General features: G+C 50.2%; 1 protein-coding gene and 1 long non-coding RNA gene across 4 annotated transcripts; one reads left to right on the forward strand and one right to left on the reverse strand.

The window, feature by feature from the left end:
* Nucleotides 1-1696: 1696 nt before the first annotated feature.
* Nucleotides 1697-12556, reverse strand: TBXT (T-box transcription factor T). Of its 3 annotated transcripts, XM_002817567.5 has the most exons (9): nucleotides 12167-12556; nucleotides 11239-11614; nucleotides 10466-10730; nucleotides 9602-9736; nucleotides 8697-8758; nucleotides 8504-8565; nucleotides 6470-6643; nucleotides 4878-5007; nucleotides 1697-2632 (listed from the first exon to the last, which is right to left on the reverse strand). In XM_002817567.5, exons 1-9 carry the CDS (start codon nucleotides 12531-12533, stop codon nucleotides 2359-2361), a joined length of 1845 nt encoding a protein of 614 aa, XP_002817613.3. In that variant the 5' UTR covers nucleotides 12534-12556; the 3' UTR covers nucleotides 1697-2358. The 3 variants fall into 3 exon arrangements, with proteins under 3 accessions (XP_002817613.3, XP_054414406.1, XP_002817614.1); XM_054558431.2 differs by lacking the exon at nucleotides 12167-12556 and having other exon boundaries at nucleotides 6470-6646; nucleotides 11239-11698; XM_002817568.5 differs by lacking the exons at nucleotides 6470-6643; nucleotides 12167-12556 and having other exon boundaries at nucleotides 2246-2632; nucleotides 11239-11492.
* LOC129060137 (uncharacterized) lies at nucleotides 11944-14994 on the forward strand. Its single transcript, XR_008526570.1, has 4 exons — nucleotides 11944-11997; nucleotides 12204-12434; nucleotides 12526-12606; nucleotides 13896-14994. It is a non-coding gene; the product is annotated as an uncharacterized LOC129060137 (long non-coding RNA).
* The last annotated feature ends 816 nt before the right edge of the window (nucleotides 14995-15810 follow it).

Genomic DNA, 15810 nt, shown 5'->3' on the forward strand with positions numbered 1-15810 from the left:
GGAGTAGATAACTTTCCTAGGGTCTCACAGCAAGTCATCCAAATGAACACCAAAATCCAGGCCTTTTATACCAAATTCCAGGCTCTTTCCAGTGTACAGCTGCCACTGCCCACATTGCATAACCAGAAAGACCCTGTTTGAATTATTAAAATGTTAATTCCTAGAATTTGAACTCTGGGACACCTTTAGAAACTCAAACTCTCAAGTCGTCATCTATCTTCCACATGTGAAAATGGTCTTCCCCCCAACCTCAGAGCTTAAGGTCCCAGGGGAGGGGCATGTGACTCAGTCTCCCCACAGCCCCCACAGTGGGGCCACGTTCCCCAGTTGTATGCTTCAGCTGCCCAAGCTCAGTCGACAACGTTTTCCTCTTATTCCCACACTATTAGCGTCACTGATGCCCACAAAGGGGCCAGCACTGGAACAGACCCTGAAAATACAAAACCCAGGCAGTCAGGGTCGTGGAGATGGTCAAGGGTTCAGTGAGGTGGTGGATTGTGCAGAGGGGATCACCGGACACTGGGATCACAGGGTGGCACTGCCTGCCCTTAACCCCTTCCCAAATGTCCCCCAGCCCTCCTCCAGCAGAACCAGCACCTATGCAATTAGAAGCCACAGTCCAGATGGCTGGGACTAGTTCTACTTCCCAACGCTACCTGGACAGTGGGTTTACTCAATGTATTCTCCCAAAATACATCAATCAATCTCCTGATTTGGGGGTATTGCCAAATGAGTAGTCGTAAAACCAAGAAAAACTTTCAAATGATAATTTACAATAAGCATGTCCTGCTTGGAAAGCAGGCACAAATGATGCTAAAAAGCTAGCTATTTACACTTCAGTTCTGGGTTTATATTCAATAAACAAAAACAAACAAACAAAACACCACTTTGTCCTAGAACTGTTAAGTGGAGTCTAAAGGAGTCAGAGTTGGACAAGCGGTAAAGTTAGCAACGCTGACTTGGAAAAAACAACTTTTGCTATGCCTGTGGATGATTTCAACCCCCCGAGCCTTTTAGCTTAACCATTAATGTCCATGTTGCTAGTATATTCATAATGCCGCTTTGACACTCCTGCATTACTAACCCAGCTCTAACCTACTGGCCACCTGTAACTTGGAATACTAAGGAATACTAAGGTGTACTTGGAATACTAAGGAATACAAGGTTTGGAATACTAAACTGGAAGTAGGGTCAACATTAAGGATTCTGCCACTAGATGGAGAAATTGTCCCAATCTAGCGCCATTGCAGTTGTGTTCTGCTTTTGAGAAAAAGCAGCGGGAAAGATATTTATAAATGCCATTTTGTTCAAAGTACTATGGTAACCACACTTTACATTGACAAATGATAACTTTTTATCCATTTATTTTATGTACAGTACTTTAGCTTGAATAGGGTGGACATCCCATATTCATCTTGATGACATCGGTATGTTCTAGGTTCTGTCTTTATCCACATCATCCATGATTCAATGTTGAGTAAATCTCTTAAAAATTACTTAACATCTTTTAAATCGCTGTGGTAATTAGCACTAAGTCTACGCAAATTTCACTTCTAGTTTTGCAACTAATTAGATACAATGTTAAAGTTCTTAATAGATTAAAATGCTTTTTGGGGATAAGGTCTTTACCACCAGCTACAATAAACAGTAAATACTCACAAAAGGAGGGGCTTGACTAATAACTGGACCAATCACATTTTGCATATTGCGTTTATTTTGCAGAAAATGCTTTCTGCTGATTGTCTTTGGCTACTTTGACAAAAGAAAAATAGGAAACAGTTATAGTTTAACAACACAAGAGATTAGCTACATACGCTTAAAATACACACATTCTAGCTGGCAGAGCAGTCAAATTTTCAATTCAACTAAAACCTGCTGTCCTCAACTATGATTTTATTCTGTCCTTAACAGCTCAACTCCAACTACTTGAAAGCAACAAGGAAGAAGATTAAGAGTGTGCTTTTTATCTCACTAAAGTAGGACCGGTGGAGTTTACAAAGTCTGGTGTGCCAAAGTTGCCAATACACTGTATGAGAAATAAACCAAAAAAAGTTTCTGGACCCTGGCAAACATTTTTTCACTGTCAATCAGGTTGGGCCAACTGCATCATCTCCACAGTAGGGTTCATCTGGAAGCCACTTGGGACAGCACCGCTACTGCAGGTGTGAGCAAGGGATGCTGGGGCTCTGGGGAACAGCGCCGTGTGCTCCTCCGCTGCTTTGAAAAGGAAGTTACTGAGGCTGCATTTCCTTCCTTAACCGGTGAGACTGCCACTGGGTACCTAGTAGGTTAATCCAGTCACCACTGGCTGCCACGACAAAAAGTCACCGCATCTTTCGGGACCTGGGCCTTGCTGCTTCACATGGAAGGCGGCGACACAGGTGTCCATGAGGCTATGAGGCGGCCTTGGGCTGCAGCGTCGTACTGGCTGTCCACGATGTCTGTGGCCGCAGCCGCCCCTTCGTACAGTGGGGATCCCGAGGAAGAGGGCGCCGAGACCGGGTGGGTGAGGGGTGCGTAGTGCGCGGGGGAGCCCCGAAAGAACTGGGCCCCCAGCCCGTTGGACACGGCTGCTGCCTGGGAGCCCGGGGTGACGGCGCCGTTGCTCACAGACCACAGGCTGGGGTACTGACTGCAACAGAAAGACACCAGTGAGCAGGGCCTGGGCAGGGGCTGCAGGCCAGCTAAGGACGGAAAAACACACCAGAAATCTCATTCGGAGTGACTGTGTAATATGACAGTTTTTTTCTTTTAAACAGGTCATTTTCTCCGAATTATTAAAGGACTCACAAGCACATTCTGTGATGTATAGAAGTTATTGTCGTATCTATTAATAAGAAACAAAATCGTCAGGAAGATGACTGAAAAGATTACTCACATATTCAGAGCTCATGAAAGAGCGCTGTTAAGTTTCACTACGAAAGACTCAGACCAGGCCAGCCGCAGTGGGTGACGCCTGTAATCCCAGTACTTTGGGAGGCCAAGGCAGGTGGATCACCTGAGGTCAGGAGTTCAAGACCAGCCTGACCAACATGGTGAAACCCTGTCTACTAAACATAAAAAATTGGCTGGGCATGGTGGCGCATGCCTGTAATCCCAGCTACTTGGGAGGCTGAGGCAGGAGAATCGCTTGAACCCGGGAGGCAGATGTTGCAGTGAGCTGGGAATGCACCATTGCACTCCAGTCTGGGCAACAAGAGCGAAACTCCATCAAACAAACAAACAAAACAGAAAAGAAAGACTCAGACCAGTAGTTTTGCACTCTCATTCGGAATAAAACTTTTCAAATATTCTCAATCAAAAGTTACTGAGGACAGGCTTAAGTGCACATGCTTTTATCTAGCACAGCTCACCCCCACCACTGCAGTAATTCTCACCATGAAGACCAGCCTCTCCTCAAACACTAAGCAGCAGACATTCCTTACAGTAACTCCAGTACAGACACAATTCCCTGCACTTTGTCCTGCTCAGTACATAGGTGTGCTAGCATGGTGCCCGGCAGCAGGAAAAGCACCTGGCAGTCAGACTAGGAAGCCATTCCCAGTTCCGCCTTTACCTACCTGTGTCGCATTACACTTTGCCCGAGACTCCTTATAGGCTGTGTTTCTCAAGGCATAAAATGAGGAAGGTGGAAATGACTATTGAATTCTCCAGTCTAAGCACATGGAAGTGGATAGTATTCAATTATGGTAAGATTTTATTTTGGGAAATAATCTTGTCTTTCTATAAGTGAATAATGAGGCCTTATGTTGTATCACCATACTGTTTTAAACAAGTCTGAGTTAATGAAGGCAGATTTTTATGCCATTTTACAAATGAAAGCTCCAGGTTCTAAGATGCCCAATTAGAGCCACACTGAGACCCTTGGGTGGGGCCTCTGTCAGCAGCTTGCAGTGTGTGGGTCATCTGATTGGGTGCAGGCTTCTGGGGCGATGCTCTTGGAGCCCCTGAAAGCTTCGCTTGTTTACGCATTGTTGGTCTGTTTCTAACCGCAGGCAATTGAATTCTTATTATGAAGGAACTGTTTTCTAGACAAGAATTAAGATTGCAGGCATATTTTGGTATTCTAGAAAATGAAGTGCATTGCCTTTGAGGTCAAGATCACTTAATTCCAGGCTCGCTCTGCTTTGAGCTGGTCCAATCATTTAATATCTCTGGCCCTCCTTCCTCCCTGGAAAATGAGGGTTGACTTCTAACTTTGGTATTGTAGGTTTTTATATTCATCCTATGAAGAAATGTAAGACATTTAGCAGCCTGCTTGATTTGTAAGCCTTTCTTCCTCTGCATAACTTGCAAATTGGTAACAAAATAATCATCATTGTTTACCAGTTACCTAGCACATATATAAAGATTTCGAGCCTGTATCCACAGAAAAGCCAATAAATTCATTTCCTTAATTTACTAGCTGTTGTTGAAAAAGGTTCTGAAACGATCTCTTTAAGCTCTACCTACTGACCCCAACAACCCTGTAGGAGACAGGCCAAGGCTGGGTTATTTTTTTACCACCTTCCTTTTATAGGTGAGGAAACTGAGGCTCAGAGAGGCTAAGAGACTTGTCCATCATGTGAACCAGTAAGTGGCAGAACCAGGATGGGGACCCTGGTTTCATTCAGGGATGGGATAGCACAGCTCCCATTCCACACCTGGGTTGTAAAGGAGCCCAGTCCTTGCAGCGAACAGACTGCAAACAGGAACTCGGCAGTCATGTCACCTGCAATCCCTGGGCATAGCTGGATAATAAAGAATTCTAAATAAAGACCCAACCACCCACGGGGACCAAGGAGAATAAGGACTAAGGGCCCATAGGAATGGAAACAGCGTGAAGTCACAGGCAGAGCTCCCAGGATGCTTTGCACCACGTCCTGGACATACATTACCTGGAGCTGGTAGATGGGCTGGCATTGTGGCTCATGGGGAGCATGCTGGGATGGGCAGACATTCCAAGGCTGGACCAATTGTCATGGGATTGCAGCATGGATAAACATGCAGGTGAGTTGTCAGAATAGGCTAAGGGGGGAAGGTAAGAAACTGCAATTATAGATGGTGTCTTCCAAGAACAACAAAGTACAGTGAAATATCACCAATAACTGAAGCTATGTAACACTGAAAACAAAATGTACATGGGACATTAACTGTAGAAAACAATCCATTAGTCTACTTACGTGGTTATCAGGGGCAAGATTTATTGCCAAATGTATGTATTTGAAAACATACCCTGGTAAACCCAAGCTCTTTCCCTTATCATCAGATCAGTAGATGCCCTGTAGACATTGAATCTTACAATCACTGACTTGGAATTACTTATCTTTAAAAATAAATATAACTTTACCCTGCCTTTTTTCCAGTAATTACTTCATAAGAATGGGTGATAGAAACCATTACTCCAGGCAAAATTAGAAATAAGATCTTCCTGCCTCGGAGTCTAGCCTCTGGTTGAACAAGTCCCAATGACTTCCTAACCCAATAAGGTCCTTTCATTTCAAATCAGCTTTAATTGCTTAATTGTTTTATGGTGTTCTTTAGCTATTTTCCTTCTTTTGGAGCCAGACAAAATTAAGTCTAGACATATACAGTGTTATAGAGAGAATTAGGCCAGGGGATCTTTATGGTCTATCCCAGTGTTCCTAATATTGGAGCATGCATCGGAATGGCCTGGAGGGCTTTTAAAAGCACATGGCTCACGCCTGTAATCCTAGCACTTTGGGAGGCCGAGGCGGGTGGATCACGAGGTCAGGCGATCGAGACCATCCTGGCTAACACGGTGAAACCCTGTCTCTACTAAAAATACAAAAAAATTAGCCAGGCGTGGTGGCGGGCGCCTGTAGTTCCAGCTCCTTGGGTGGCTGAGGCAGGAGAATGGCGTGAACCCGAGAGGCAGAGCTTGCAGTGAGCCGAGATCGCACCACTGCACTCCAGCCTGGGCAACGGAGCGAGACTCCGTCTCAAGAAAAAGCACACATTGCCGGGCCCCACCAAAAGCTGCTGCCTGTCAGTCTGGAGTGGGGCCTGAGACTGTGCCCACTCTCGGGTGGTGCTGAGGCTCTGGCCTGGGCACCGTATTTGGAGAATCACTGGTGTAGTCAGGAATTCTTGAGCCTGTCTGCTCCATCACTGTCACTTTAGAGAGGTTCATAAAAGACTCAAACCTGGGCTCTCCTCCTAAGGATCGACCATGGTTCTGTGGAGAGGCTCAGGAATCTGTCATTTTCAAAACCTGGAGCACCAGCTCTAAGGCCCATGCAAGGATGCAAGCCTCTGATCTGGGTCTCCGTGGTTGCTCCGCCAGCGGCGGCAGTGGCGTAGACATAAATTGAAGATCCTCTCTTGAGCTGCTAAAAAACTGGGCTTGGGTGTGGGTTCCAGAAAACCGTCTCTTTTTTTTTAGATTCTAGACCCGTGCAGAATGCCTTTCCCAAAGTGGTCTTGCAGCCACCCACCAACCCCTGGCAGAATGAGGCTTAGGACTCACTTGGAGAATTGTTCCGATGAGCATAGGGGCTGGGGTAGGGTGAGGACCGGTGGCTCCTCAGGGCTGGGTACCTGTCACAGCCGTGCGTGGAGGGGAGGGAGAGGGCACCTCCAAACTGAGGATGAGGATTTGCAGGTGGACACAGGGTGCTGGTTCCAGGAAGAAGCCACCCCCCTGCTGTGAGAAAAGAGAGTGCTGAGTAGTAACCTGCATTAGTGCTCCCTCCATCACTCCAGAGAGCAGAGCCCAGGCCAGGGACTCTCCCTTCATCACTTCAGAGAGCACAGCCCAGGCCAGTGACTTCCCACCTTCCCCTCAGGGGCCCCTGATGGAGGAAGCACCCTGAGTGTCTCATACTTAGGACACAGTCTGCCTCACAAGACATTTGAGGCCATCAGCCCCACACTCACTACCACAGGTAACCCAAGGCTTCCAATCCTATGTGTACCTGAGTAAACCCAGGAGCCTGGCCTCAGGCAACCTAAGCTGTTTCCTCCTGAGAATCCTCTGGATTGCTTTGAGATCTACTATTCCCCAAGGCAGGTCAGCTTTCCTCCACTGAGCGTGAATACAATGTAACCACAGGCAGAGAGCAGGTGAGAGACGCTGAGAGAGGTGGGGTGGTGCTTAGACAAGTATGCCCTCCCCTTCTCCTCCAGCCACCCACAGAGACTTGGGAGCTGCCTTCCTAGCTGGGGGTAGACCCCTTTACTGCTCACTCTCCTGGTTTAACCTCCCCCCATTCTCCCCAGGAGAATCAGAAAGTGCTTCCAAGACTCCCCTTCCTTCCTCTAAAACTACAATTTCTTCTCCACTCATTTTTTTCTCCTCTGAGACTGGGAGTTTCATTCTGTCACCCAGGCTGGAGTGCAGTGGTGTGATCTTGGCTCACTGCAATCTCCGCCTCTCAGGTTCAAGGGATTCTCATGCCTCAGCTTCCCAAGTAGCTGGGATTACAGGCGCCCACCACCATGCCTGATAATTTTTGTATTTTTAGTAGAGACGGGGTTTCACCGTATTGGCCAGGCTGGTCTCTAACTCCCTGACCTCAGATGATCCATCCAGCTTGGCCTCCCAAAGTGCTGGGATTACAGGCGTGAGCCACCGTGCCCATCCTCTTCTACACTCTTTAAGCTTTGTTGTTTTGATTGAGAAAAAGCAACCCCTATTGGGACAACTACTGTGGCTTCAATTTCCAAACTACTAACAATTCTCCAGGCAGCACTGGAAGGAAGGGTGCAGACGTGCCCTCGCTGCCCAGCCGGCCTGGCCAGAGCAGTGGCTCACTCTACTCAAGTGACTGACCTTCTGGTTGTTCAATCAGCCTAGGAAATGATGAAAAATCTACAGAATAGAAAATGCCTGTGTAAGGAGGAGTGTGCCCTGTTGATTCATCCAGCCTCTTGACCAGCCAGCGCTACCGCGTTCATTGTTTAACATCTCCAAGTAACCCTTCCTCGGGTGGAGAGGACGGACTAGGGTGAGACAGAGCATTTCTCCCAACAGATGCTGCTATATAATCCTCTATCCTGCACTCTGACTCCTGGAACTCCTAGAGGCAGCTAGACTTAAATCCAACTCTCTCATCCTCAGAGCCACAGGGTTCGGTGAGACATTCCTAGAACCAAAGGGCTGAGGAAAAATTTTGTTCCTAAGCACCATTGGAAAGATGGCTCTTCAACCATTAACGAAAGCCTCAAAGAGGATGTAATGAGCTAGATTCTCCTGTTGCCTAATACAGGAGAGTCCAAACACCCAGCTAGGTCTCAATGATCCACCCCAGGCATGATGGCAGCTGCCTCACGGAAAAACAAAAGCACCCAGGAGAGTATACACAGCCCCGATTAGAGCAGAGGTTAGATGGGCAGCACAGCTTCAACATCACAGGGCCAAGAGCCTTGCATGGCAAAAAGGCAATCTTACATCCCAGGCACACCCAGAAACGCCCTTGTCTTCTCCATCTCCACTTCCCAGCTCTCAGCAAGTCTAGTCCCGATGACGCAGAATGACATGACAGAGTGCAACAAACCGTACATTGGGAGTACCCAGGTTGCTGGCTGTCTCCGGGTTCCTCCATTATCTCTTTGTGATCACTTCTATCAAAATAAAAAAAAAAGTATATCAAATTTTCAAAAATAAGGAAATTCAGAAAAGAGTATGTGCAGCAATATTTCATCTTTCTGCGTACTTCTTTGCCCAAGGGTATTTATAGTTAGAATTCTCTCACCTTTCCTTTGCATCAAGGAAAGCTTTTGCAAATGGATTGTACTTAATTTTAAGAGCTGTGATCTGAAAAACAAGAAATTGCATTTACTAGTATATTCCCTATTAGCCAGGGGATTTAATTTGGCACCAAGAAACTGAGAAATGCCAGTACCACTTTTAAATATTCAAATATAATCAGACTTCTTTCCACATACAGTTTTCTATTTGGAACTGAAAATAGCTGAGTAATTGTACAGAGTAGCACGCTTAAGAAAAATTTTCAATGTCAATGTTCTGAGTGGGATTCACGATAAATTTAACCTACTACTAACAATGTTCCATGTGTATAAATCAGAAATAGCTGAAAACACAAGCTGGGGCTGCTTAGGAAATAGAGACCTGGAAGTTCTAGTTTTCGGTCAACGTCAACACCAACAACGTATCCAACTAATCTCTAATGTGCAGTACTTTGGGGTTGGGCTTAGGCGTAGATTTACAGGCACCTATGCAGTAGCTTGTATCTAGTTGAGTCTTCACACTGCAGAGATTTGAGGGGTTGCCCCCCACCCTTTGGGGAAGATTTCCAAGGAAGGACATGCCCCTCTCTCACTCAAGTCTTGTTCTCAAGAAATTCTCACACCATTTAACCTGAATGCTTTTTGGATCTTTTCATTTTGAGCATTGAGAAGTTGTTTCTAGTTTTAAACACTTATAAGGAGAATTCAAGGGGAAAATCTTTGAACGGGGACTTATTTTAAACAGTTCTCTCCTGTGCTTCCATTTCAAGTTCCGGAATATTATTTGAAAGGGCAGAAAGCCTTCCTCTCAGTGCGGGTTAGCGCGTCTCCCCGCTCCTCCAGAATCTCCACGGAGCAGCACACCACACCGCAGCACACCGGGAAAGCGATCCCCCTCTCTCCTTCTCACCTCCTCGTTCTGATAAGCAGTCACCGCTATGAACTGGGTCTCAGGGAAGCAGTGGCTGGTGATCATGCGCTGTGGACCCCCAACTCTCACTATGTGGATTCGAGGCTCATACTTATGCAAGGAGTTCAGCATGATCTGAGGGAGACAGATACAGAATTGGTGGCACTGAAAGGCCTGCGTTAAAACAGCAAAACATCCATTTCTCCAGGATGCAGAAAGTCCTCTGGCTCCCAAGAAAGTGTCTCTGCTGTCGGAGGAAGTGGGGTTCCGCCAGGGAGGGCTTCTCCGCGGTTTATATGTGCTATTCCCACAGCTTGTTTGGAAAAGGGATGTGAGATGCTACACACCATTAAAAGTAATGAATGCTCATCACAAAATCCTTTCACCTGATGGAATAAAGTACTAAGGCTTTCAGGAAGGCTATAGACATTTTTAAAACCCTGAGCTTGTTTGCAACTTGCCTAACCTGGGGTCTTCCAGGAACAATCTCCGACTAAAGAATGTTCTTTAGCAAAGCACGACTTTACAAGTTTGTTCCGACTCCACGCAGTAAGTACTGTGGCGCATGTTTAAATTTAAATGCGACTTTGCCATCAAGGCTGATATCTTTTCCATCCCTAGGAGAGTCTAGGGCTAGACACGGAAGTTCCCCCAAAGCTCCAGACCTTCAAAGGGGAGTGTTCCCGCTCCCCGTTCGCCAGGCGTGGATGTTATCAGCTTAGTATAAACAGCGCTAAAGGCCTTATTAGAGAAGGCTGTGGCAGTTTCTCCAGGACAGACGTCGCCTTCCCACAACTCCCGTGCAGAAGGCGCAGGGCGGCCCCTCCTCGCTGGTCCCAGACCTGGCGGGCTCCGCACACCTACCTGGCCCCCTCCGTTGAGCTTGTTGGTGAGCTTGACTTTGCTGAAGGAGACCGGAGCCTTCATCCAGTGGGCCCCGAAGTTGGGCGAGTCGGGGTGGATGTAGACGCAGCTGGGCGCTTGCGGCTCCGGCTTGCCCCCCGGCACCCATTCCCCGTTCACGTACTTCCAGCGGTGGTTGTCCGCCGCCACGAAGTCCAGCAGGAAGGAGTACATGGCGTTGGGGTCCAGGCCAGACACGTTCACCTTCAGCACCGGAAACATCCTCCTGGAAAACACGGGGCGGGCGCAGGAGGACCCCGACACTGACCAGATAGGCCGGAGGCAGAAGCTAGCACAGAGGCCTCAGTTATTTCGGGGCACAGAGGAGCCCCCTGGGGAACGTTGAAGGGTGACTCCCAAGCTGCTCGTTCCCCGAGCCCTACCAGGTCCAGGTGGCCTCGGGAGGCAGGGGAGGAGAGGACCTGGCGAAGGGTTTCAGTGCAGGAGGCCACATCCCGCCGGGACAGGCGGGACCAGCGCGCGTCTCGCGGGTCCCGGGATGCCTCCGAGGTCGGGACCTCGAGGTGCGCGTTCCTCCTCCCCAGGCTTCCGCGGAGAAAGCCCCAGAAGAGGGGCTTGTAGAAATGCACTCGAGGGAGTTAACCAGAGCGGGAACAAACACAAATCCCTCCTCCAGGAGAAAAAGGGTTCGACCTCCGGGAACTTGCCAGGCCCCCCAGGGTGCCCAGGCGCTGCGGAGCGCGGCGAGCGCGGGGCTCCGGACGCGCACCCACCTGCCGTTCTTGGTCACGATCATCTCGTTGGTGAGCTCCTTGAAGCGCAGCCACAGCTCGCTCTCCTCCAGGCCCACGCGCAGTTCGCGCTCGGTGGGGTCGCCCTTCTCGCTGCCCGCCTGCAGCTCGCTCTCCACGGCGCTCAGCAGGTGGTCCACTCGGTACTGCAGGCTCTTTCCCGCGCTCTCGGTGCCGGGGGAGCTCATCCTCCCGTCCGGCTCCCCTCCCCGCCGTCCCCGAAGCCCAGACTCGCTACCTGAGATCCACCTTCCCCGCTCTTGGCCGCCGCCCTTCCGAGAAAAGGGGCCCCTCGGACCGAGACCTGCGACGGCTCCCGGGTCCCGACACAGACCCGGGAGGAGGGCGAGGACCAAGACTTGGGGGGAGGAGACGGGGGACAGAGGGGTGGGGAGAAGTTATTCCACTCGAACTCCCCAAGGCTCCACTAGTGTAGGTCTCTGGGGACCGAAATTCAGTGCCCTCCCCATAAATAGAGCCGCGGCGGCAGCGCTGGGGGGCTCGGCGGATTGGGCCGTGCACGCTTTGAAGTGCCGGGCAGCAGCCCATTGGCCGAGAGCGGCCATATCAGACCCAGCCGGGCGGGTCTGGGAGGCCGGGGGCCAACAATGGGCTCCTGCACGCCTGTTTCATGTAAATCCTGGGCCTCAGCCCTGCGAGCCCCAGCCCAGCCCCTACACCCCCGCCCTTCCCCAAATGTTTGCACCTCCATCAAAGCGGCGGGGCAAGCTCCGGAGGAAGGTAAGCTGGACGCCCCGGCCCGCCCCAACCCGTCCCAGCCGGCACTTCCGCGAGGGGCCGCCCGGCAGCCTGCGATGCTCCCTGATTCCCGCGCGCAGGGTCCTGCTCGCTTTTCCACCGCGCCCGGATCCCGCAGCCGCGCCAGCCTGGAACGTTCGCGCAGCCTCACCTGTCCCCGCTCCAGGCGCGCCTCCCTCCCCTCCCAGGGACGAGCGCATTTGGCCCGGCTTTAGGATGCGCCGCGCTCGTCTCGCCGCAGTAGTGCTGTTCTCGCGCCTCCGATGCCTCAACTCTCCAGTCTGGCAGTTTCCGGTGCACCTGTCCCCACACGTCCCTCGCCCACGGAGCCCCAGGCAGCGGCACGAACACCCAGGATCGTGGATCAGCCCGCCCCGGCGTCGGGTGTCCCCGCGGCTCTCACCATCTGGAAAAGGAAGGTCCGCGCGCTGAGAGGGAAATGGACGGAAATAAGCAAAAGCAAAACGACCCCTTCTGGGAAGTGTCCTCCTCGCTCTCTTATAAAAACAGGACTTCATGCCGAGGTCTGCGCGCGCATCGAGTGTGCCAGGCGTGTGCGTGGTTTCTGCTGTGTCATTGCTTTCGCTGAAGGTGGGAGAGGGTCGGGGCTGGCGGGGTGGTCCCGGACTAGCGGGACTCGGGGCGCTTTCCCCGCCGGGCCCAGCGCCAAGCGGTGTCGGCAGCGGTTGTTTTATTACCTTTCGGTGAGAACTTCCGCGAGGAGAGCGAAGGAGAGGTGACAATGAGCAGGAAATAGTTCAGTGGGGTCTCTTTAAACAGTAACATTCCTCCTAAAACGGGAGCCCAGGAAGGGGGAAGGAGGCAGAAGCTCCCCATTCCAAGGCCTGGCTTTGCGCTTCTGCACACCTCGCCTATTCGCTGGACGAGGGCCTGGGGTAGCAGCCTCTGTTTCCCTGTCTCCTGAGCGGGCACCCCAGCCCCAGCCCCTCTAGAGAAAGCCAGCGCATCGGGAGGGCAGCGGGTTCAGAGGAGTCTTGCGCCCTAGCAAGGGGGCTTTCCCGCGGACAGGGTATCTGCGCCCCGCGCTAAGTCTCCCCTGCTCCCTGCCCCCTGCCCCTCGCCCAGCCCGGCTCGCTCCGCGGTCGGGAATTGCTGGGGAAGCCGCCGGAGGGATCTCCGCCCGGGACTCGAGGGATCGACCCGCCTCGCGGTATGCGGAGGGCCCCCAGGAGCCAGTCCCGGGGAAGGGTGCCTGCCGCCCGTGGGGGACAGGGCTCCTTCTCTCCCTTCTCCAACTTACACCGAGGAGTCAGGAAGCCGGGGCGTCTTGTCCCGGTCCGCATTTCTCATTGTCTTTTGATGTCTGGGATGCATGGATATTCCCAGGGGACTGACCCGAGGGGGGAAGTTTCCTTCTGGAAAGAGGCACCAAAAGGACCTCATTTGCTCCTGACGGCGGACCATCCTGACACGCCTTCACTGGCCCATAGGGCCCTGGGCTTTGGGGGAGAGCGTGGTGCGTGTCACTCTCCTTACTCCGGGTATTAAAATGTCTAAGAGGTCATCGCTTTGGCCCAAGGCCTCCCGAGGATAGGATAAAAGGGAAAAGTGGAGGGGAGGTGAAGGAGGAACGAGGGTGGGTCCCAGGCAATTGAGGGCCTCGGAACCCCAAGCACGAGAGCGAAACCTCTTCTGCGGCTTCAGGGCAAAGGAGTCCCGAAGGCCGGATCCCTCCCCTGAGCTCGGACGGCTTCGCGGCTGCTTTTCCCACAGTCGGGAAGCGCCAAAGAAGACTGGAGGGTTTAACAGATCGCTCTAAAACTGTTCCGAACAGGAGGGGCACGGCCAAATAAGAATACAACTTCAGCAGGAAAGAATATTCCGTTTCTAACATGCGTAATAAAATTTCTACTCTCCAGAGAGAATGTCTGAAGCATTGAAGAGTATGACCCAGGAATTGAACCACCCAAGTCGGAGCAGGTAGAGGTTGGAAGTCACCGACTTTGGCCAGCACTTGTGTAGTGTCACCTGCCTTCACTTTCTAGCGTTTATTTTTCCTCCTCTTTCTGTGGCTGATTTTCTGATCTTTGTTCCTGGGTTCCCAGGACCAGGCCCACTCCCTCCGCCTTTTCAGCGAAGGCTGCAGTGCATGACAGTTTACAGCCAAAAACTTCCTCCAGCCCGGCTATAAAGAATTCCCAGTTAATAACAATGTGCTTCCTTGGGAGGAAAGAGGGGCTGAGGCACCGACAGCTGTTTCGCTCCCAGGGTCTATCTCTTCTTGGGAAGCCCAGCCATTCAGAGAAAAACAAGACAAAGCCTTATGGCTGGGCCTCAGGGTGCAACTGTCCCACCGAAAACGTGCTTGAAACATTTTATAAGAAAACGCACACACACACCCCACTCAACTCCCAGAGAGGGAGTTTTCCTGGGCCCAATCCCTTCTGAAAAAGCAAAGCCATTTATCTTTAGGAGCAGGCAACAATGAAGCTGTAACAGGCTCAAGGAGGGGTGGAGGACAGCCTCACGTGACTCTTACCCCACCCTCTAGTCCCTTTCTTTCTGCAAGAAAAAAATGAATTTCTTTTCTGATTATATATGTACTCCTTGTAGAAATATTATATATGTATCTGTCTTCATATATATGTAAAACAGTCACCCACAGTATCTGTGGGGGATTGGTTCCAGGACCTACAAAGATGGCAGAATCCAGGGATGCCCTAGTCCCTTGGCATGGTGTTTGCATATAACCTATGGACTTCCTCCATGAACTATAAATCACTTCTGGATTACTTATAATACCTAATACAATGTAAACGCTATGCAAATAGTAGTTATACTGTATTGTTTTTTATTTGTATAATTTTTATTCTTTGATTATTGGGGAGAGGGAGTTTGGAATGTTTTCTATCAATTCACCCAACCACGGATATGGAACCTGTGGCTATGGAGGGCTGGCTGTATGTTTATCTCTCTCTATGTATATAAATGCTAACCTCAAGCACTAAGCAATGTTCACATTTTGGGGTGTGTTTCTCGTCTTTTTTTCATTTTGTTCTTCTCATGAGCTCCTTCTCCCACACTGACTAAGCGGACTGAACGCAAACAGTCACAAGTTCTACCTTAGAGATAACAGCCGTGTTTCATGGCCAATAATTCTGCCACCAATTGGTTTATTTGTCTCTCCCATTAAAAGAAACCCAATGGCTTTTGTTATTGCTTTCAAAGGTGTGAAACATAATTCTTTAGACTCTTTACCATTGAAAAATTTTTAAAGCCCATTGGGTTGTTTGGGGTGGTTGTGGTTTTGTGGGAAAGAACAGAGACTTGGTTTTTTAAAGTCTTCCTCTCAGGACAAGGATCCCACCCTGTGCACAGCCGGCCCCTCCCTGCTGCTCTAGGGAGAAGGCTTCGTGGTGTGCTCCCTGATCTGCAGGGAGGGCTGCGGCCATGCGGGGTAGATGCAGGGACTACTGTCAGCCTCAGGCTGCGTCTCAAAACCAGATCCCATCCAAGCTATTTTTTCGGAGTCAGTGGGCTTTGTCACACATGACAGTGTGTGGTTGTTTTAGTGACAGGAGTTCACACATTAACAACAAATCAACCTGCCCAGTTGAATGTTTGGGAATGTAACAATCCCAAACATTTGTCGTTAAAACTCTAGTGCTTCAGCTCCTATCTCTTTGGAATTCAAGGTTCCAGAGGAGAAATTGGTGGGCTGCTGGATTTTGATCTCTTCCTCAGTAGAGAAGGGTAGCTTGAGTTTTTCTGCCCGGATACTTAATTTTTTCAATCCCTTGTGGACGATACGTTTCTGGGCGATATGTTTCAGTG

Source organism: Pongo abelii, chromosome 5 (genome assembly GCF_028885655.2).
Source record: "Pongo abelii isolate AG06213 chromosome 5, NHGRI_mPonAbe1-v2.0_pri, whole genome shotgun sequence".
Classification (NCBI taxonomy): Eukaryota; Metazoa; Chordata; class Mammalia; order Primates; family Hominidae; genus Pongo; species Pongo abelii.

Coding starts and splice junctions, on each gene's coding strand:
- TBXT (XM_002817567.5), bottom strand. CDS start 12,533: ATGAAGTCCTGTTTTTATAAGAGAGCGAGGAGGACACTTCCCAGAAGG. Junction 10,731..11,238: donor ATCGTGACCAAGAACGGCAG/GTGGGTGCGCGT, acceptor CGTGTTTTCCAG/GAGGATGTTTCCGGTGCTGA. Junction 5,008..6,469: donor TCATCGGAACAATTCTCCAA/GTGAGTCCTAAG, acceptor TTCCCCCCTTAG/CCTATTCTGACAACTCACCT.